The following is a 21,877-nucleotide window of genomic DNA, read 5'->3' on the forward strand; positions in this document are numbered from 1 at the left end:
TTTGATTGTGCCTCCAATGACTGTCATGCTTCCAGAAAATGTCAATGTTACACCTGAAGAATATCAGAATTTAATTAACGAGGAGATAGTTTGATCATACATTAGAGAATAATGAACGGTATAGTGGACAACACAAGATCGAAGTAGAGCTGATTGTTTTATTTACGTTAAAATTTAGTATCAACCACCATGTTGCGTAACATTTAATATTGTTGGATTCAATTTAGACATTGTATTTTAGTTTATTTATTTTTTTATTTTAACAACACGGAAATAAACAAAAATGTATTGGATTGTTTTTGGAAAATGTTTCGCATTTTTTCTTTTCTTTCACCGGCCCAGTGTACCAGCAGTTCGTTCAATGCGCTTTCACTGAATAATGAACAAAAAAAAGTTAGAAGGGGACTGGGTGGGTGGGGGGGGGGGGGGGGTGTGGTGGGTTAGGACACGAAATGAGGATAACATAATTCTCTAAAATACAAAAGTATCAGTTTTCTTGCTTATTTGGTCGTAAAAAGTGACTCGCATCTTAAATTAAACACTTTTTTAGCAAATACAAATGGAAAACGGTAACTCAATCTTAACTCAATCTTAACTCAATCTTAACTCAAACTCAACTCAAACTCAACTCAAACTCAACTCAACCTCTAACTCGGTCATTATCTTATCTCAGATCGTTGTAACTCAATCGCCTTTCTTCTGTCTATGCGTCTTATATGTAACATGGCCTTACTAGTAACTTTTTTTTCCTTTTAGAAAGACGAAAAGGCGTATCAATACCTCCAACTGCTTGGGGAAGTTCCGACCTACTTGTGCCTTTTGATTATCGCCATAAGGTTTGCTGTTCTACTCTTCTTAGAAGTCCGACAAAAATGGCTCCAGTCCATGACTGAGGTAATATACTTATTAAGACAGTTATGCTTTAAGTTTACGTACAGGCCGATTCAACTGAGGCCCTTTGAGGCGGACAATTTTTGACGCTATTTTTCACTGCAACTTTGGTGCGATATCTCTGAAATTTCTTTGAAACGCGATAAAATGAATTGTAAATTAGGCGTGTTCGCGTTCGAGGCATCTTCTTTGCAGTCTCTTAAGCAAAAAAGATGAAGATTCTTCTTTTTGTCTAGAAGATCCTCATACAATTCTTCAAGATGCTCAAGGATAACGAAGATGTATTGTTTAAAACTGACAAAGAAAATATAAGCATGGGACAAAGAAAAAAATATGATCCCCGATACCAGTTGGGCGCTCTAACCAACTGAGCTAGCGCTACGAGAGACTCGTGGTGAGCTGGACCATTTACTAGGTTGATATGTGACACGCGTCCTGTACTGACTGCAAGGAACAGAAAAGTCAAAATCCACAGGTTCTTAACCAGGATGTGAACTTTAATTTGAGTTAAATGGATACGACATGCTTTTATACTTTAGTCAAACTCATTGTTACCTGTACTCAAATCAACCCATCTTAACAATAAGGTAGCATTTGAATATCCTGTGTGCATACGTTTTCGATAGTTTCATGATTTCTACTAACAGAGCATTAAACCCTGTTTTAGAGGCGTGGTCAAACTGACGATTCTTGTTTGATTGGAAAGCCAGGGATTATCCATGTCAAGCAGTTGCTAAATCCAGGATTAACCTGGTAAGCGTGCAATCCAGACGTGTATTCATTCACCATTTGACTATTATACATATGTGTTTTAATTAGAACCAAGGGCAGAAGCCGAATTGGGAACTGAAATATTTGCCCTGGGCTACACAGTAATGTGGATAAGAGCCATCTACCGGCTAATTTCACGAGCTAAAAGAGATTTTATCACCAACTGAAGAAAAAAAAGACAGCGTAATTTTGAAGAAAAGGCCAGTAGGAGAGAATAATGGTTTCATTGTCTTTTCTTTGTCAAAGGAACCAAGTTATGTTTTCTTTGTAGTATATTACATGCTTGGCTTCCCTTTCGGTTTTGTGCACCGGCACGAGATGGACCGAGCCGAAGCTTTTTATAAAAATTAGTGCGTAATACTAAATGTAGTTTTTCGTGACTGCAGGAATGAGGAAGAAGAAAAGTGGTATAAAAGACTGATGTACAGAATTTACAAACCAAGACCAGGTAGGTTTTAATTTAATCTAATCCATTTTCACTGCACAATGTGAACATAAGAGATATACAAACAATAAAAAGAAAGAAAAATACAGCTATATAAGGGAAAAAAAAGCAGGGAGGAAAGACCAGAAGGGAACATTAGAACCATACTTGCTAGTCCACCCAAGGTTACCAACATATAAAATAAAATATAAAAGAAAAGAAAATTCAAGGAAAGGAAAAAAAGATGCTATTTAAAATGTTAATTGCCAAAGACAGTTATGATGTCCAAGTAACTGGACTGTTATTATTGGAATTAAATAGTTTTGGAACCAAGTATTTCTTTATTTTTTAATGTTTTAAGTAACTTTATTCACTTTGTGTGCTACCAGGAATTACAGCGATCCGTCTGTTATTGGCCATTCCGAGGTTGCGCAGGGAACTGGGGCGAGTTTTAATTTTTAAGTTATCGATAATCTGACACCACCACAATGCTTTCAGGATGAACAGAAACGAAGTTATGGACCTTGAAACATGGTTAAAAATCCATACAAACGTCTCTTATTGTGAGCCAGCGTCCCCCAAAACCATATAATCTCTTAAAATTTTTATCCGTTTTGTGACAGCTGTAAAATTCTGCCAAACATGCATTATTTGAAAGAAAATAAGATGAAAATCACCATGTTTGGCCATTTTAAAGGGTATCACAAAAATCATAAAAAATTTAAGAGTTTTTATGGTTTTGGGGGACGCTGTCTTAAAATAAGAGACGTTTGTATGGATTTTAAACCATGTTTTAAGGCCCATAACTTCGATTCTTCTCTGTTCATCCTAAAAGGATCAATCTTTGTCAAATGACCAATCTCACCGAGTTCTTTCATGTGGTGGTGTCAGATTATCGATTACTTAAAAATAAAAACTCGCCCCAGCTCCCTGCGCAACCTCGGAATGGCCAATAACAGAAGCGATGTTTTTTCCACCTGAGGACAAACGGGTTTTATTCCCCAATTTCTGTACGAGATGAGATCGGCATCGAAGAACCTTGAGAGTCTTGTGGTCATTAAGTGCTTATTATTTGCACGCAATATTTTAACTGGCCCGTTTGATGTTTTTAACTACAATGTATATCTTGCTAACATCCATGTATCAATTATACTGACACTTTTACTTGTATTTCAGATTTCAAATTTTCGACTCAGCTAATTTCTACCTTGGTAGTTGGGGCAATCATCGTGTTTCAGGTGTGTCTAAACTTTTCCTTCGACGCGTTTTGACACAATTTTGTTTGCCATAAAACTGTAATAAATGTTGAAAAAAAAACTTACGCATAGGACATTGATCAAGAATTTGAGAGTCTAACCACCCTGTTGGGTCAAAGATGTTGGAACACGAAACATGATATGACAAGGCGCATTCTGAGGAGTTTGACATCAAAGGAAATATTTCAGGTCTTTGTTTTGCCAACGTATTGAATACTTATTTCCCACAATTGTTACAAGCACTAAAAAAAGAATAAGCTTAAGATTAAAAAGATTATACAATCTAGAAAAGGATGGGACTGTAAAGATCATTCCAGCTGATTTTGTGTATTTTTAAGCTTTTCTTGATTTTTTTTGTATTTTTTTTCGACAGTTTTTAATTAACGGCCTCGCGTTATTTGATTACTACAAGAAATTTTTTCTGTCTGGATGCGACGACGATTCATGCACGGGCCTAATTCGTCTTCTTTTCGGTAAGTCCGTGTTGGCAAGCAAGTCAAGTGAAGAGAGATTGACTCTCAATTAAACGCTTACTCTACGCTTATTGTACATTTCATTATGTCTCAGATACAACGGGTACTGTAATGGGTCATCAGTGTTAAATTCTTCCCACGTGCTCTAAGTTTGGGCAGAAGTTTATAATGCTAGAATTAAGCATTATAAAGAAACGGTCGGTCGGTCGGTCGGTCGGTCGGTCAGTCAGTCGGTCAATCAGTTAGTCAGTCAGTCAGTTCACCATAAGTGAGTCAGTCGATCAGCTCACCGTTTACTCACGCGAAAAATTTCCAATTTTCGGAAATAACACAATCAGACTCAATGATGATGTCTTTGTTGCCAGCAAGGTGTTCACCTTTCCTTCCGGGGATAGAAAAGCGCTAACAATTTTTTGTGGGTGCAAACAGGATTTTAACGAGGAACCTAGCTGTTCTTTACCCGAAACATTCAGTTCATTTCATTTTTGATTTTGTTTTGCCAGGGTCTTTACAGGGAGGATATATCGTCGCAGCATTCTTCTCAATCATGATGCTTTTGCATTTTATGAAGTGTCATCGGTGAGCCTAACTATTCTGTCTTCATTATCCATCTTGTAACGCATATATTGCTGACGAATACGTTTTCGAACAATATAAGACTTTCTAGGACCATATTTGGGTATCTTTGTCTCAATAATTGGTTTACCATTTTTTAAACATTATTCAGGTCGAGTTGAGAGCCACTTTAAACTCTTTGGTCTCCCTAGCCTGAATTTCAGCCGTCTTCTCCCTACTCTTGCTCTCAGCAATTAAGCGACAAAAAAAGATGACTAAAATGCAGCCTATGCTCTCCTATGTTTTTTTACATAAATTACGCATTGTATTTTATTTTACCGAGCAACCATTGACCGTTGACCAACTTGTTAGAGAAATTCGAAGAACAACAGAAGGCAACAGAACAGCAACAACTCATTCAAGATTTGTTCGCTAGCTTGTTCAAATTGTTTACGTTAAAGAGCTTTTTGTCGTGCAATGTGCCTAATACCAATGCAATCTTGTTTCATGTTTCCTAGGGACCACATTTTTCAGTTGTATCGAGGTCAGTTGACATTCTCCCAGGATGTCTTTGTTTCTCCAGAACGCCTGGTGGTAGGTATTTGAACGCGAAAGGGAAACTGAGAGACTGAAGAAGCTCATCCCATGTCATCTCGTCATCATCATCATCATCATCATCATCATCATCATCATCATCATCATCATCATCATCAATACATTGCACAACGATTATAAAGTAAAAAGTGTTTGCCAAACGCGATCCAAAAACATTCCTTAGGTGGCCAAACTTATTATTAGAAAGAGGGCGGTCCGTTTGTGACTCTGGTTGCTCTTTTCCCTGAAGCAGGCATCTATAATTTGAGACGAGAAATTCCTCACTGATGAGGAAGCATTGTAAAGTATCTTGTAGTGTCTTATTGGTTGTTGTCGTCTCGGTTCTAAGATGTCTATCCCTGGTGGAGAATGCAAATGAGCAATCGAGCGGAAGAAGACGCGTGTTTTGTATTTTGTATGTGTCTGTTGTGTTAAATATGTCCTACATGTCTTTTGTTTTGACTTTTTCAGGGACGAAGCCTTCGATTTTCTGGATATCAGATAGCCTTCGTTATAACTGGTATGACCTATGCTCAGGGAAAGCTTAAAGGAGCTATGTTACGATATCAAAGACTTTCTGAAGAAGTTATGATAAACCAAAAACATACAGGAATAGTTATGAACGACAAACTCAAATACTTGGCCGATTTTTTTTTGAAATATTGTCCGCGACGTTGCTCCTTTAATTTGCAAAAAAATAGAGTCAATCTCGTTGTTAGAGCGGTATGGTTTTTGAGTCTAATGCTTGCGTGCGCTTTGCGCATGCGCATTAGACTCTTTGTTATATGAACAAGCAGCTATTTCAAAAAGAAATAGTGTTTCATTTCCTGATTGCGGAAGGGTGAGAATATTGTAACACTTAAGGAGAGGTGGGTTTGGGGTTTACTTAAATTTGGAGAAGGTCCTAGTGTATGTTGAATTTGCCGAATTTATGCACAAGTGCAGAATGAAAAGAAGAACTTCATATTCAGTAGTAACTTAAATTCCCATTTTACACCTACTGTCGATTTTATGTAAAGGAGACATAAACTACGTCCTTCTGCAGTTTGGCTTTCGAGAGTTCAAGTAACACATAAATATTTCTCTTTGTAGAAATAGCATATGTCTTCTCTCCAAATTAAGTTAAGTGAAGGGAGCTTGCCTTTACCGTTTTTACTCATCCAGTGGAAATTAAAATGATTTTTTTTATTTCTGCATAACACTTTTTTGCTTAAAAATGGCACCCGGTAGCAAAACTTTGAATGTTACATGAATGGAAAAATAACTTACAGAAAATATTTAAATATATTCCTATCAATGTGGGGAAACATGAAACCACAAGAGTAAAATGCAAGATCAGAGTAATGCAATTAATTTAAATGGTTTATTTTTTGAAACAAACAATCCTAAAATAAATCAGTTCCATAAATAAAATGTTTTGTGACTACTGATCTCTGATAAAATGCAAAACAACACTTTAATCGTAGATAAAATTATTACCTTTTGACAAAAAGCTTGAGGTATATACTTCTCTGAGTTGATCACATGCTCAAATCAAATAAATGCCAAATTCAAGACAAACCAAAACCCTGGTCGACAAGAACAGAGATAAGCACACTGTTTCGAAGCCATTTCTTCAAAATGAAATGCCTGTTGTCACTTTACAAAGACACGTTAACAACCAAAGCAAATTAATGTAAAAAGCTACCATACACAGATTTTTAACAAGGATTTTTAATTAAGCAAAATTCAAGTTTAAAGAAAGTTATATGTTATATATAGTCGTACCAGGATTGTATTTTGCTCGATCCGCGCTGCACGCTCTCCCGGCAAATATAAAATTATCTCCACAGAATAAGACACAGCCAAGTTGCTTCTGTTGTCAGTGTAACAGCCTTGCATTGGTAACACTGATAATAACGATTTGCATTTTTGGCGATACTGTGGGGTTTCGATCAGACCGCGATGGCTTTGAATAATCCAAATAATGTTTATATCATTAATTTAATCTCAGAAATCTGCACCAGCAGTTGCAACGGTAGTTAATATTGAGCGTTACATCAACTAAGGAGACGAATTTAGTTCGACACGGCAGTTGCACACCTCGCTATACGATAATGTCCATACAAAATTTAAACTTTGAGCAGAACTTCTCAACTTTCCGTGCAGACTCGAATGTTTTTGCGACACCGACGTGACACTGATCACGCAATTCCGGGTACATCCACGCGAGAACCCACGCAATTTTGCGTGTATTCGCGCTGTTTGTGACGTCGAAGATGCCGTGAAATTTTCCTGTACAAATAGAATAGGGCAATCTCCCACATTTATACATTCCTCTGTAACATGAAGTGAAATTAACTTTGTAAGTCACCTGCAAATATGCACTTCTCTTTGTAGCGCACTTAAGCTCTACCGTGCGAGCAAACACGAGATACGCCAAGTCATCCCGTTTTTCTTTGCGCTTGTAAACACTGGTTGGTGGAAATTTACTTCCGTTTCAGAATAATATTAAACGCTACGAGAGCTTTCTCTAGTTTTCTTACAATACATCGCTTTAGTCAAACGTTAAACCATTGCAGTCGTTAGATATTTCTGTTTGCAACGAATCTAAATTTTTTTGGTCATGCTGAGGAACATATTTCCGATATTTGAAGAACATGACTGTTTCTACGAAATTAATTGCCATCGGTCATACGTGTTTACTTTGTGGTTACGACCGTTCTTGTGATTGGATAGCAGTCCCCCGTGCGAGCAAACACGACAATTCATCCCGTTTTTGTTTGCGCTTGCAAACACTGATTGGTGGAAATTTACTTCCGTTTCAGAAAATCGCTAGAATGTTTACTTAACAATTAAACGCTACGAGAGCTTTCTCTAGTTTTCTTACAGCACATCGCTTTAATCAAACTTAAAACCATTGCAGTCGTCAGATATTTGTGTTTGCAACGAATCTCAATATTTTTTGATCATGCTGAGCTGAGCTGAGGAATATCTTTCCGATATTTGAAGAACATGTTTTTACGAAATTAATTGCCTTCGGTCAAACGTATTTACTTTGTGGTTACGAGCGTTCTTCTGATTGGATAGTAGCCCCCACTGTGTAAATAGTTCACATCGAAGCCAAAATAATACCGTATCGTTTCTGAGGAAACGAAACAAAAAAAGCTGTTAGCAATCCCAAGGGAATGGTTCGGGATCGATAATCGTTCGCTGTAATGTAGAAAACAATGATCAGCTGCAAGAACGGACTCCGTACGGACACGCACGATTAGTTTCAATTAAAAACAGCCAATCAGCGACACGTGTTCCCACGCATAATTAAAAGTTCTTTCTCAAGTCACGATTATTCAACACTTGAACAGGACGTAATAATTTTCCAGTTAAGACATTTGTAAGCTTTTTGTGAAAATAAATCTTCGTTTTCAGTTCAGTTAAGCACTTGTGTTTTCGTCTTGCTTAAAAAGCAAGACGTCTTTGAGAAAAAATATTTCGACGGCGACTCGCGTTTATTTACACAATGCGACCAAATATTTATTTTGTTTTAAAAAATAGAAAACTTTACCTCGTATTTTGTATTTAAGTCATTCGAATTTTGACCAATTTTTTCTTTACAGTGCAAACAAAAACCTTCAAAAATAAAAGATGTACATGGATAAATGTAAATCAAGTTACGCGACTAAATCAAAATGCGTTTGTTTGGCCGCTTTGCAGTATTACACTGTCCCGGCCTTTGCCATACACTGAAATCGAATTTCATGCTTTTACGACTCTCAGAGATCTTAAGTTCTTCTTACAGCTAGAAAAATCATAAAATGGTTACATTGATATGGAAGTGATGATTCGCGAAATTTGTACATCATGATAAACAGTCTTCGCTCCTGTGTATGGTAGCTCGATAATAATTGCCTAGTTTCCAGCGTTCAAAAGGTCATCATTATATTGACGTGAGCATTTACACCCGTTTTTAGAAAAATCTGTCACTAAGTGCTTACAGTACAATGGAGTAACAGTCACTATTTCAAGTGCTTTTATTGCAAAATCTGTTTCAAGAGTCATCATCAAAATGGTGAAAAATCTGAAAGAAAACGATGTGAAGTTCTTCAACCCTTGTTGTAATGAACATGCTTTTTGTAAATCGTCACGCAATCTTGTCCAAATGTTTAATCGTTTCTGCTTTTACGGACAATACGGAAGAAGTAACATCAATTCCTGTTCATACTTTAAATTTTGTGAAGCATATAACATTTATGACTGTTTCGTTTTCATCCATAATCATCCACGATGCCCCTAGCTTGCTATAAGCATTTTAAATTAAACTCCCGAACACAAACCTCTAACCAATTTTAACCGGCTTACGAAAACCGCGCAATCTGTATCACTATGCCATACGGCATTAGACTCATGTCACCCTTGGTGACCTATTTTTCTGTCTTGGAGTGGGGTCTTGGAAAATTAAGTAGGTTACGTTTGTTCCTTGTATCAGCCTAGCCAGTCAACGCTCGTGACAGCACACGGTTTAAATTTAGCAGGATGTTGAAGGTCAACTGAACACGAACTGAGCACGAACTTAAAATTACCTCTATGCAAACGAAAACAGTATAGTTTACTTTTAAATTCTGTCAAACTTTCAAGTCAAATGCGAAAAATGGAACATTCAAAGTACTTATTTTTTTTAAAAATACTGACTTAAAGGCGCGTTTACACGACATAGAAAATTGGGTACAGACCCTTCAGGAAGTTTGTCCGGACCTGACCACTTTTGTAGAGAAACAGTTAGGCGCCTATGGCCCCGTTTTGATTTGGCTGTTTCGCTACAAAAGTGATCAGGTCCGGACGAATTTTTGACGGGACCGTACCCAATTTTCTTTTTCGTGTAAACGCGCCCTGCATGTTTACCTTTCATTTTGAAAGACTGGTCAGCATGAATGATTTGTTACAGCACGTAGGATGAACTATTTACAGATGCTGAAGATAGAGGCAGATGATTGGCTGCTCGCTACAGACAAATAGATATATTTTGCTCAGCCCTATCTATCAATGTTGTTTCACTGAAATAGAACCTGCACTGAAAATTTTTGTCAAAATGGGTTGTGCCCATGCTCCGTTCCGACAATTATTTCTTATTCTACACTGAGAATTGTTCCATATTTATTTTACAGAAAGAAAGTTTCTACTTAAATCAAAACAACAGAAAAATATGAGAGGGCACCATACTTGTTTTCGAGAAAATGTCTATTCATCTCTCTGGCGAGGTCCATCAGTCAAGAAAAAGCCGCCATTTTTAATGCACGCGCGCTAATAACGCGTGAAATTATGCGCAGTAGGGATGTGCAATACAATACTGGAGAATGACCTTAAACTTATTGTTTGTCTGTCAGGCTAACGCTGAATGCTGTGTCTTGTTTCTAGGTAACACCATCATGGCTGTTGTTTTGGCTATAATTGCGCTGATCCTGGCATTTATGTTCAAGTACAGTAAGGACATTTTCACTAAAGAAACCTTACAAGGACTAGAACAGATCGGAGTAGCATTGCTGTAAGTTTTCTACCGTAATAATTGTAAATAACTGTAAAAGTCAGAGACTCGTGGTGATCATGGACTATTTACTACTGAGGTTGTTTTGTGACACGCGTCCTGAATTCGGCTAGGACGTGTCACAGTAGAAAAATGCTAGCTATGCAGGAACTGATTGTTTATCACGGCTTTACCATTTTTCTGATGTAGAATTTCCACGCTTACCAGAAGCGGGCTGCACCACTAATAAGGAATGGCGTAACTGACTGGTGACGTAGTTTGTTGCAGAGTAACAGTTGTATTACAAAGCCGCATGTCATCCCACAACCCCCACACTCCCACACCCTCCCCCTAGCTCCGCCCCTGCTTACGCTACATCCTGTACAGAACAAAGAGATAGACTACTTAGATTTCATTTTTTATGTATACTTGTATATTTGCGTCTAAGAGTTTGATCACTTCGTTGTGTTTTTTAGACCAACAGTCGGCATGGCACTTTTCCTATGGTCATTCCAGATGTTCCTTGAGCGCTTTGTATTTCGCGACAGAGATTTTCCGAACATTGCTATTACTGTGGATAACAAGTAAGGTTTTGACTAACTATTTTCGCCTTCGCGGTAAAGAAAATTGTCACAGTCAAAAATGTACTAACGAATAGAGCTATCTTGGTTCATGGCGGCATTGTTTGATATACCCTAACAATTTAGCCTGTCAATTAGCCTACGCCATTTGCTACACCAAACACATTTACTACGCCATTTGCTACACCACACACACACTTGCTATGCCATTTGCTACACCACACACACTTGCTATGCCATTTGCTACACCAAACACACTTGCTACGCCATTTGCTACACCAAACACACTTGCTACGCCATTTTCTACACCAAACACACTTGCTACATCATTTGCTACACCAAACACACTTGCTACATCATTTGCTACACCAAACACACTTGCTACATCATTTGCTACACCAAACACACTTGCTACATCATTTGCTACACCAAACACACTTGCTACATCATTTGCTACACCAAACACACTTGCTACATCATTTGCTACACCAAACACACTTGCTACATCATTTGCTACACCAAACACACTTGCTACATCATTTGCTACACCAAACACACTTGCTACATCATTTGCTACACCAAACACACTTGCTACGCCATTTACTACACCAAACACACTTGCTACACCATTACAAAAGTAACACACACTGTTTGTACATAAATATATGGTCATTCAATGATTTTAAAATATGTTTAAACACGTTTTGACATTTTTATGTCGTATTACAATATGTAGTCAACAGTAAAACATTGCACTATTTGTGTCCCTGATTTGCTGACTCATCATCAATTATTTTACCCGCTAGATTCGGCTTTCAGGGCGTTAATCATTAGGCCAACCCTATCTATATTTAGGATAAATTAATTTAATAAGTTTCGAGTAAGGGTGTGTTTTAGGTTTTTTAGTGCGAATTGTCTGAATTGAGTAACAAATATCTGTTTTTTATGTTGGAGTAGAAAATCACTATCGATACTTACCAGACAAAATATTTTTAAACATAAAATACGTAAATATGATTTCCGTTCTAGTATACGATGGCTGCAAGGGCTGTTCTCTTTGCTCATCTTAAATTTTTATCTAATGTCATATCATTTTTTACATCAACTTTTTAGCGATTATAATTCGATTTTTACACTTTAAGGCAATTTTTTTTTTAATTATTAGATTAGTATATTTAGTATTAGATTTTTGTAGTACTATTTATATTTTGATTCCCATTTTGTAATATTATTAATTTTGTAACTTTTTGTATTTTTCAATCACGTGTCATCAAATTAGTAAGAGATTCTTCTCTAGCTATGTGGTTTTGACATTCTAATAAAGTTTTTCACTCATTCATTCATTCATCCATCCATCCATCCATCTATCCATCCATTTATTCATTCATTCATTCATTCATTCATTTATTCATTCATAGCTAAATATATCTATCTCATGTTTCAAAAAAGAAAAGAAATTTTAAATTGAAAGTTAAACTAGTTGTACCTATCGGTAAGTGCCAACGAGCGAAATACTCATGTTTGTTCATAAGAACAGATATTGAATGGTTTTTGATAGAACTATATTTGAAATGACCAAAATATGGTTAATTGTATTTTAGGTAATATGCGAAAAAAGTGCTATTTCTCTGGTGTTCATAAATGACACAGGCTTGATAGCCTGCGTAGCAGGCGCCGTAGTTTCCAGCGCGCGTATTCTCGCGATCGCGCACTCTTTTAAACACACTAAAAAACGTACACAGATGTCTGCTACTCAAGCTACTGGTTTGACAGATTGATAACTCTTGACAAATCTTTAAATTCTTTTCAACGTCAAAATGTCACAAAATGTAGGCAATAAATGAGGTTTAATCACTGTTTTTTAAATACAACACGCGATGGTTAAAATGTTTCCGTCCACAAAAGGGATAGTTGCATTTCAAGAACTTCTTATAAATCAAATCCCAAAATCAAAACTGCTAAGATGCTTTTTTAAAAATAATTTTCAGTAATCAGAGACAGTAATGCACGGGTCAGATTTCAGTCTCGCATGCGAAGTGTCATGTTCAGTTTCGATTGAGTTACGCAAAACTTGAAAAATTTGAACAGAAAACAAAACTTGAACGGTCAAGGATTATTTGCAGACCAAATTTTTATTCAAGTTAATATTACATTTGCCGTTACAAGCAAAAAACGTTTCACTTTCTTGTGTGTATGACATGCAGTAATTTTAGTGAGCGTCGCTTTGTATTGATGTTATTCCTACGCGGAGCGAAAATGCGTGCCAAATAAAATATAAACGGTATTTGATTTGGAGTAAATCATCGGTCAAACAATTACTATAAACACAATCAACACTAAAAGGAAGCATTTACCCGACTTCAGCATTCTCATAAGTCAAGAAAACTCTATTTGAAGTCAACAGTCCGCTTTTGATTTTCATGTCTCTCTAATCGTAAATCAAAGGACTCCAAAGTCGAAAGATTATTTCATCGCTTTGAAGACCTTGATGTTCATTTTTTCAGCGGTCGAATATTCTGTAGGGTATTCTCTTTCTATTTATAATTCCCTAAAGGTGTATTTATCGGTAAAGGGATGAATGACCACATTGAAAATTTTAACAGCGAGCCGCGTGGACGCCATTTTGGTCATTTGCTTTATAGCAAGGAGTGAGAGACTGGGTACCAGTTGGGAAGAACAATACAACCCAAATATGGGGTTTACTTACACCCAAATATGGTTATAAAAAGTCCCTTACGCAGAACTTAAGATTTTCTCTGCCTATACACTCATACGCACACGGCTCTATCATTCTGCCGCCTCGAGAGCCTCGCCTCTTGGCTCGGCTGTCTCGTTGGCAATCAATAAATAGTTGTAGAATTAATAGTCCAATTATTACCGTAAGCGTTTGCATAGTAATTTCATTGTTTGTTATTAAGTAATTTGTTAGCATAGTTGCTATAACACCTTTATTGTAACTAGACCAATACCTCCCTTTGGAGTGTAAGGCACAATAAAGATTTACTGTTACTGTATTCATTCATTCATTCATTCATTCATTCATTCATTCATTCATTCATTCATTCATTCATTCATTCATTCATTTAGCTGTTTTACCTTCTCTTTACACAGACGGCTTTTCTCCATCATGGCGTACTTCTTTTTTTTCTACAACATTCTTCTCGGAGTGTTCTCCTGTGTTGGACGCATCTTAAAAGGAATGTTGCTGGGTGTTTTATTTTTGTCTCGCATCGACCGAACGTCCCTTATGCAAGGATTCCAAACATGGGACCAAGGTATGTAAAAAAAAGCTATTAACAGTTGAAAATGAAAAATAAAAACTTTATACTGTTGTATAGAACATTCATGCTTAGCACCATCTTGGCGGATTTTAATGGTCGAGAAGATATCCACAACGATTGTAATTATTCGAATTAGCGCCTTCCTCCCAATAAACCTCGTTCCTCCAACCAAACAAACACAAGAAGGGAGGGAAGCGGAGTTAATGGTTGTTGAAGATCAACGCGAAAATCAGACTCTGCCTCAGAGCACTTGAAATTTAGTTAGCCAGTTCAAACGAAAGACATCGGAAAGTGAGTGTTAAAAGGTGCCAAAAATTAGCTAAAGATTAATCAAAAATTTTGCCTTGTGGCAAAAGTTGGGTGTGCATCACTGAAATGTAAGTAGATCTAAGGCCGTGTTCACACTTGGTGACTGAACACTGGTACCCGTTCAGGCAATGGGATCCAAAATACCCACGCACCCTTTAGTGCCCGAGTAAAAGGTTGGGCAGGGTAAGGCTCCTCCGGCGTGCCCAAGCTTGTATTGTGAGCGGTTTCTTAAAAAAATGCTTAACAAAAACTAGAACATGAAATGAAAAGTCTGTTTGAGATATCATTGCATTGTGGCTACGCCGAGTCCGCAAAAAATGCGAAAATTATTAAGTAGGAAAATCCATTTCATTCATAGGAAAAATCTGATGTTGAGATAACAGCGATATTCTTTCATCATTACTTACCTTAAGGTTACTATTTTTAGCGGCTACTAATTTTAGCGATTTTTCCTGAGCAAGATTTAGCGACTATTTGATTAAGAGATTTTCCTTATTTTTTTCAAAAATAGTGATAACCAGTTTTTAATAAACATATAGCTAAGATGGAAATAAATGTTCAGTTAAAGAACAAAGTCCCTTGAAATTGAACGAACATTTGCAAGGCCGGAAAGAACAAAGTTACCGGCATCCATTTTTAAAAGAATCCATGATAAATTTTGTTTTTCTATCTTTGGGGTGAGAGGGGGGTTCTTAAATTTAACGGGTATTAAAGTTGACCGATACAAATTTTAGCGAGTACTTAATTCAGCGATTTTCGCCTAACTCGCTAAAATCGCTAAAATTAGTAACCGCTAACAATAGTAACCTTAAGGTACATTTTCTTCTACTTTCCAATGTTCCCCAGCCTTTGTAGCGTATCTCGGCTTTATCCACGTGCTAGAGGCTCACAGTCATCCAGTGATGCTGATGTTCTGCCAGCTGCTTATCAACAGAAACAAAGATCGACATTTTGAAGAATCACTCGACAAAGGTAAGTAACGTATATTTATGTATCCTGTTCCTCCTAGATTAAATGCTATGCATATAAACAAGTATGTATGTGTTGCTTTGGCAAAGCTCTGTTTGCTGGGATAATGAAAGACAGGACTACCATTTGGCAGATTTTGGCCACGGGTGTGGCCGCTTAGTTTTTATATCAAGGATAGAAAGCCTAAAATATGGAAACCTTAAACTATTATCCCAGCAAAGGTGAGGGAGAACCCGCCAACCTAAATCAACAACGACAGAACAGAGGAAGTGGAGGGAGGGGGAAATTTTCTTGACTAGTTGGAAGCCGGCCATGAGGGAAAAGGGCGATGTAACCGCGCCTGCATAACCTAAGAGCCTGAAAAATGTAACCGGTAGTGATAGTTGGAGGGAATTACACTGGAAGGTGGGAAAGACTTACGAAACAAGCTACATAAACCCATTTATTTTTGCAAAATAAATATCTTTTTTATTCGCGGTCAGTATCGCGCTCGGAAAATAATGGGTTTGAAAAAAGATATAAATAGGCTTGTTTGTAGGAAGTAATAAATGCAGTTACATCTTGCTTAAACTGAGTAAAATGTTATACCAAATAAAATCTGGTGAAGTCGTCTGATAAAATCAGACGAAATTCCACAAGAATGAGCAAGTTATAATGATGATGATGATGATAATGATGATGATGATGATGATGATGATGATGATGATGATATCACTATGATGACATATATGAGCATTATGCTGTTGTTATCAGTGTCCAGTAATAAATTAAAAATTAAGGTTATGATGAATGATGAGAAACGAAAATTACAAAATATTTGTTATGATACTAAATGGCATTAACAAGCTACTTTTTAAATATTTTAATGTACAAGTGTAAAAAGAGAAAGTCAAAGCGGGCATTTACGTTTTCAACGTCTTTTTCTTTAAGCATTTAAAAATTTGTCGCAAAGTCATCTATTTACTATTTTGTGTTTGGTTTTCCTCGTCGATTAATTGCAAAACGATCGACCAAAAATTATGCATCAGTCAATTCCAGCAGTGCCCATCCCCCCCCCCCGGGCTAATCCCCGGGCATTAGCATTTCTTTAAAAAATTGAAAAATTCCCTGGGGTGGGGATGAAGGAACCTGGCAAATGCCCCGCTCCCGGGTTAATTGTTTTCAATCTCTCGATAGGTGATATAAGAAATAATACAAGTTGTTGCTTCTTAGCAATGAAGGAATATCTAAAATTGAGAAAATATACGTTTAAAAACATCCACGAACATCCACGAGCTTCTCTAGTCCGTCATGAACTAGCTAATCTGCAACGTAGTCCACGTCTTGGCCTTTAAACGCCTCCATCACGAATACGCGACTCACTCCACGGTTTTGAAAGAACGTGTCAAATGCCCGGGGGTCAACCCGAGGTACGCAAATGCCCCACCCTCGGGACGGGCAACATTAGGCAATGCCCCGCGGTTGCCCGGGGGGATGGGCACTGCTGGAATTGACTGATGCATTACTTTACGAAAATAAATTTTAAAGTTGTAACGGGAATTTTTGTTGTCTCAATTGCAGATTTGCCGATCTCATACAAACAGCCTGCACCTGGGAATCCTGCTGGTTTGTATTGTATTTTTTTATCTTTTTCTTTTTTTTTTTCTTATTTAAACTATCTTTTGTTCTTAGAATAAAATGCTGGCATTTCGAAACGTTACCACCGTTTGCATTCAAACGCCACTTCAGAAATGAAAACACCCACGCAAACATTCCCAAGATTTCCGTCAATCAAAATTTGAAATGACGTTTCGCACGAGCGATCGTGAAGTTTAAAGGGGCTATGTCACTCATTTTTAGGCAATTTTGGCACTGTCCAACTGTTCATAGAATGAACTGAAATATCACAATAACGGTTAAAAAAACTGTAGAATAGCTTAAAAGAAACACAGAAAGGCCAAAAAGGGGCATGGATGGGCAAAATTCGAGAAGATTAAAACGGATTACATTTGGGTAAACTTGAAAAACGTCGGCCCGACTTTTTTCCAAGTTTATCTCAATTTGTATGAAAATTGTCATTTACAGTGCTCAAAAATCATCCTTAAGCTTGTTTGTTATGTGTCCGTGATTTTTTTTCAAAATTAACAGCTCTTAGTTAATGAAAATAAACAGAATTACCTAAAAACCGTGACATAGCCCTTTAAACGGCGATCAATAAATTGTATGCCATCAGGAGCCTACAGAAACTTGGTCAAATTCAACTTTATTACACAGCAAAGACATTTTAAGACTTTTTCGAGACGTTACCTTTAATTTCAAGGCTTTTACGTTTGGAAAACGAATAAAACTAAACGGATTACAGATCTGTATCTTATATTTGTATTAATGGTGTTTATTCCGATATAGTTTAGCGAGACAAAGCCCTTTTTTAACAACTTAGCTACAAAATTGTTTAAGCTGTACCTGTTAAAACAGTTTAAGGAGTTTTGATCGCGGAATAAAATTTATTTATCGCCAGTTCACGTTTGTGTCATTGGTGATCGCTCGCAAGAAACTTTGTCGGATACCCCTTCAAACTTTGATTGACGGCAATCTTGGAAACGTTTCCGCGGATATTTTGATTTCTGAAGTTGCGTATCAATGCAAACGGTGGAAGCAGAGATTCCAACCCTTCCGTTTTGGCCGGAAACTCTCATTTGCGGCGATTGTTTCCGGCCTCTCGTTTTCGCTCAATATTCTCCCGTTTTTTGTAGCTTTCCTCTAGCAAAGTAAGATTATGCTTTCTCTGCTATACTAGCCATTTTTTTTTCTATTGTATCTTGGCCAATCATCTCGGGCTTCTTTTACCTTGAGTGCTTCCTAGCATGAGCCCGCGGTTTTTGGACGCTGTAATGCGGTGGATTGCCTCGACGTCATGCGACGTTTGCGTTCGTTCATGGTCTTGCTTGATTAGTGTATGGTTTTTAGTTGGCCTATTGACTATGATCTCAAAACGCAGGAAATGGCATCTAAGAAGCCTATATTTTTAAAATTTTCCGGGGGTGCATTCCCCCGGACCCCTCTAGAGGCTCGCGACCAAAATGCCCGTTTTTACATCTCAATGGGTTGGAATCTCTGTGGAAGTTAGTGTGTGTTTTTTTAAAGCTGAATACGTTTGCCTTGTAATCCATTCGATTAAATATACTCGCTTCAATACTTTCGCGTTTTACTATAGGACATTGTTCACAAAAATTGTAACTGTCATTCTTCTCTCCCGTTTAGCCTATCCTCGTGAGCTCCGCCTTCCGCGCATGTCTAACAGGGCGATCAACCGCTGGTTTGTGGCTGTGACACTGCTCCGTAACCCGACTCTCATCAAGTATCGCAAGCAGGGTCAAGTCAAATCTGTTGTGTCCTTGGCTGGGAGCATAAATAATGATTCAAGCTCTCTCATTTAAAGGGACCCTGTCACGGGGATTTGGCAGATTTTTGGTCTAAAACGTTCTAAAATTAGTGGCTGGCATCTTGGAAGGCAACTTAAGAGGCTCCGACTGAGAATATAAAGAATCGTTGGACAGGCTGGGGAAATCGAAAATCTTGAAACTTTGCCTGAATAACACCTTTGGGGAACTATGTTCGAAAATATTATTCTCATCTTCTAGGAATTTATGGTTTTCGAGAAATTAAGAAAAAACGAAAATAACGGTTTTTGGCTCATTAAATATGCAAAAAATATGCGTAAAAATGGCAAAGTTCTCGATATTCCTATAAGAGCAATTTTCTATGCTTTAAATCGAAATAAACTTAGAATAATAGCTTGACCTTTCTTCTTTCAGGCAACATAAACTTTCATTTTTTTCCAGCTATTTTGAGGTTTTTCTTCGCCTTTTAAAATATTGCTTTATCAAGCACTTCGGGAAAGGGCAAAAATTGAGAAACTTTGGAGGCCGAAAAAGCACCTTGATATGTCCGATATGGAGTCGAAATAAACACTGTGCAAAAGCTCAATGTCTCGTCTGTTATAATATTAAATAAAAAATCTGGGTACTCAAGATTCACACAAATGAGAAACGAAAGTTTACGACCTCCTCGTGCCTAATTTGCATAAAGCTAATTTTTGAATTCGTCCTCCGCTAAGTGATCTGGTCCGCTAAATTTACATTTGGAAGCTATGATTTGCACAAAGAAAGCAATTTTAAACTTTATTTGATTTTGTTGACGTCTTATGCCTATCAACAGGTTATATAGACGCGAAGAAAGAAGAAAAAATAGTAAAATCATCGACTGAGCTCATTGCGTGACCTGCGTCACGTTATGAATTTTCTTGCCAATAATTGGATTAAAAAGATCGGAGGAAAGATTTGTTTGTTAGGACTCTTACATTTCAAATTTAAGATTAAAGATCAAGATAATATCATTCACTTTAATACCTGAAATTGGGAATGATTTGTATATTTTATTTACTCGCGTAACTTACGTCAAAAATATAAATCGTGTAGTTATTATTAATTTGGAAGTTTACTTTTTACGAACATAAACGTACATAATTATTAAAACTATGATGGACATATATCGCTGTTAGCTTCCGTTCAGTTGTCATTAATGGAAATAAAATACGAAAAGTTTCTCATCTTGTTTTAAAACAACTATATAAAAGGTTTCGATCGTGCAAAATCCATTCATTCATTCAGATGTACATCACAAAATTAGATTAAAGAGACCGAACATGTTCACAGCGACAGGACCCGGCGTCAGGACATTTAACACAAAGCACGAAATTATTCGGCTGAAATTTAAAAATAGAATGACCCTTTACAGTTGTGCCTCTCTTGTTGGTGGGGCTTGGAGTCCAAGCCCAGAAAATCCAGAATTTGTCCAGTTTGTAAATTACCATGCAAAAGCACACTTCAAATTTTGTTACAGCTTGTCTGACACAAACTGAAAGCATCGATAGCGAAGGAAAATTGTTAGTTGCCCCCGCAGGTGAGTTAAAAATTTTTTTTTCTTTGAACCACTTTTATGTATGGGTATCTGAATTAATACAAGCTTAACTATCCAATACCTTAGGATTTTTGTAGCGCAAGAATGCCAAGAACATATGACAGTTTGCCATAAATACAAGAACACGCTCTTTCGCTGGCGGACTGGAGAGCAAGATGTTCTATACCAATGGAAATTGCGAGCCATAAGCCTTCTTTTACTCAGGGACGATCGCGGAACTGCAAGCAACCCTGCTCTGTTTTACAAGAGACGGGTATGCTTTTTTGAGCTAGATCACATAAGCATTAACTTTCTGTTACTTAATTTTGTTTTAAGCCCACAGTAACAACTCCCAAGTAAAAATTTAATGAATAATAGCTTACATGATTACTATAGTATTTTCTAGACTTTTAAGTTAAAACACTTTCTTTAATATTGTGAAAATGGCTTTTGGTTTTAAGTTATAAAATGACAGTTGACCTTACCCTACTAGCCTTCAGAACAAGCGGTGTTGCTCAAGGGATAGAAAGCGTATGTAAACGTGCGAGCAGGCGAGTGCAAACACAAGAGCGCGCACGCGATTGCTAAGTGGTACAGTTGTTTATCCGCTTGATCCTTCGCGCCGCGCTAAACCACTCGTTCTGTAGACTAACACTTTTGCGAAGGCATTAAGTGACAGACGTTGGTTTTCAGCCAGTGATGCCAGATATTCGTTCTGGCAGTTATATACCAAATATTTTACCTTACCTGCACGGGCAACTAACAATTTTCCTTCGCTATCGATGCTTTCAGTTTCTGTCAGACAAGATGTAACAAAATTTGAAGTGTGCTTTTGCATGGTAATTTACAAACTGGACAAAGTCTGGATTTTCTGGGCTTGGACTCCAAGCCCCACGTACCAACAAGAGAGGCACAACTGTAAAGGGTCATTCTATTTTTAAATTTCAGCCGAATAATTTCGTGCTTTGTGTTAAATGTCCTGACGCCGGGTCAAGTCGCTGTGTACATGTTCGGTCTCTTTAATCTAATTTTGTGATGTACATCTGAATGAATGAATGGATTTTGCACGATCGAAACCTTTTATATAGTTGTTTTAAAACAAGATGAGAAACTTTTCGTATTTTATTTCCATTAATGACAACTGAACGGAAGCTAACAGCGATATATGTCCATCATAGTTTTAATAATTATGTACGTTTATGTTCGTAAAAAGTAAACTTCCAAATTAATAATAACTACACGATTTATATTTTTGACGTAAGTTACGCGAGTAAATAAAATATACAAATCATTCCCAATTTCAAGTATTAAAGTGAATGATATTATCTTGATCTTTAA

General features: G+C 37.2%; 2 protein-coding genes across 2 annotated transcripts in view; both read left to right on the forward strand.

Moving 5' to 3' along the window:
• The window catches only part of LOC144636807 (stimulated by retinoic acid gene 6 protein-like), a 51,946-nt gene extending 32,852 nt beyond the window's left edge, over positions 1-19,094 (forward strand). Inside the window, exons 7-20 of the mRNA XM_078496006.1 lie at positions 757-894; positions 1,559-1,644; positions 2,049-2,110; positions 3,263-3,324; positions 3,716-3,815; positions 4,319-4,394; positions 4,889-4,964; positions 5,436-5,484; positions 10,356-10,482; positions 10,938-11,045; positions 14,154-14,317; positions 15,479-15,604; positions 17,162-17,206; positions 18,842-19,094. Coding sequence (XP_078352132.1) covers positions 757-894; positions 1,559-1,644; positions 2,049-2,110; positions 3,263-3,324; positions 3,716-3,815; positions 4,319-4,394; positions 4,889-4,964; positions 5,436-5,484; positions 10,356-10,482; positions 10,938-11,045; positions 14,154-14,317; positions 15,479-15,604; positions 17,162-17,206; positions 18,842-19,017 — 1,395 coding nt within the window. The 3' untranslated portion in view covers positions 19,018-19,094. The remainder of the gene's footprint in view (positions 1-756; positions 895-1,558; positions 1,645-2,048; positions 2,111-3,262; positions 3,325-3,715; positions 3,816-4,318; positions 4,395-4,888; positions 4,965-5,435; positions 5,485-10,355; positions 10,483-10,937; positions 11,046-14,153; positions 14,318-15,478; positions 15,605-17,161; positions 17,207-18,841) is intronic.
• Positions 1-21,877, forward strand: part of LOC144636839 (adenosine receptor A3-like) — a 103,951-nt gene that overhangs the window by 47,286 nt on the left and 34,788 nt on the right. The window lies entirely within an intron of this gene.

Source organism: Oculina patagonica, chromosome 13 (genome assembly GCF_052425735.1).
Source record: "Oculina patagonica isolate OP01 chromosome 13, crgOcupat, whole genome shotgun sequence".
Classification (NCBI taxonomy): domain Eukaryota; kingdom Metazoa; phylum Cnidaria; class Anthozoa; order Scleractinia; family Oculinidae; genus Oculina; species Oculina patagonica.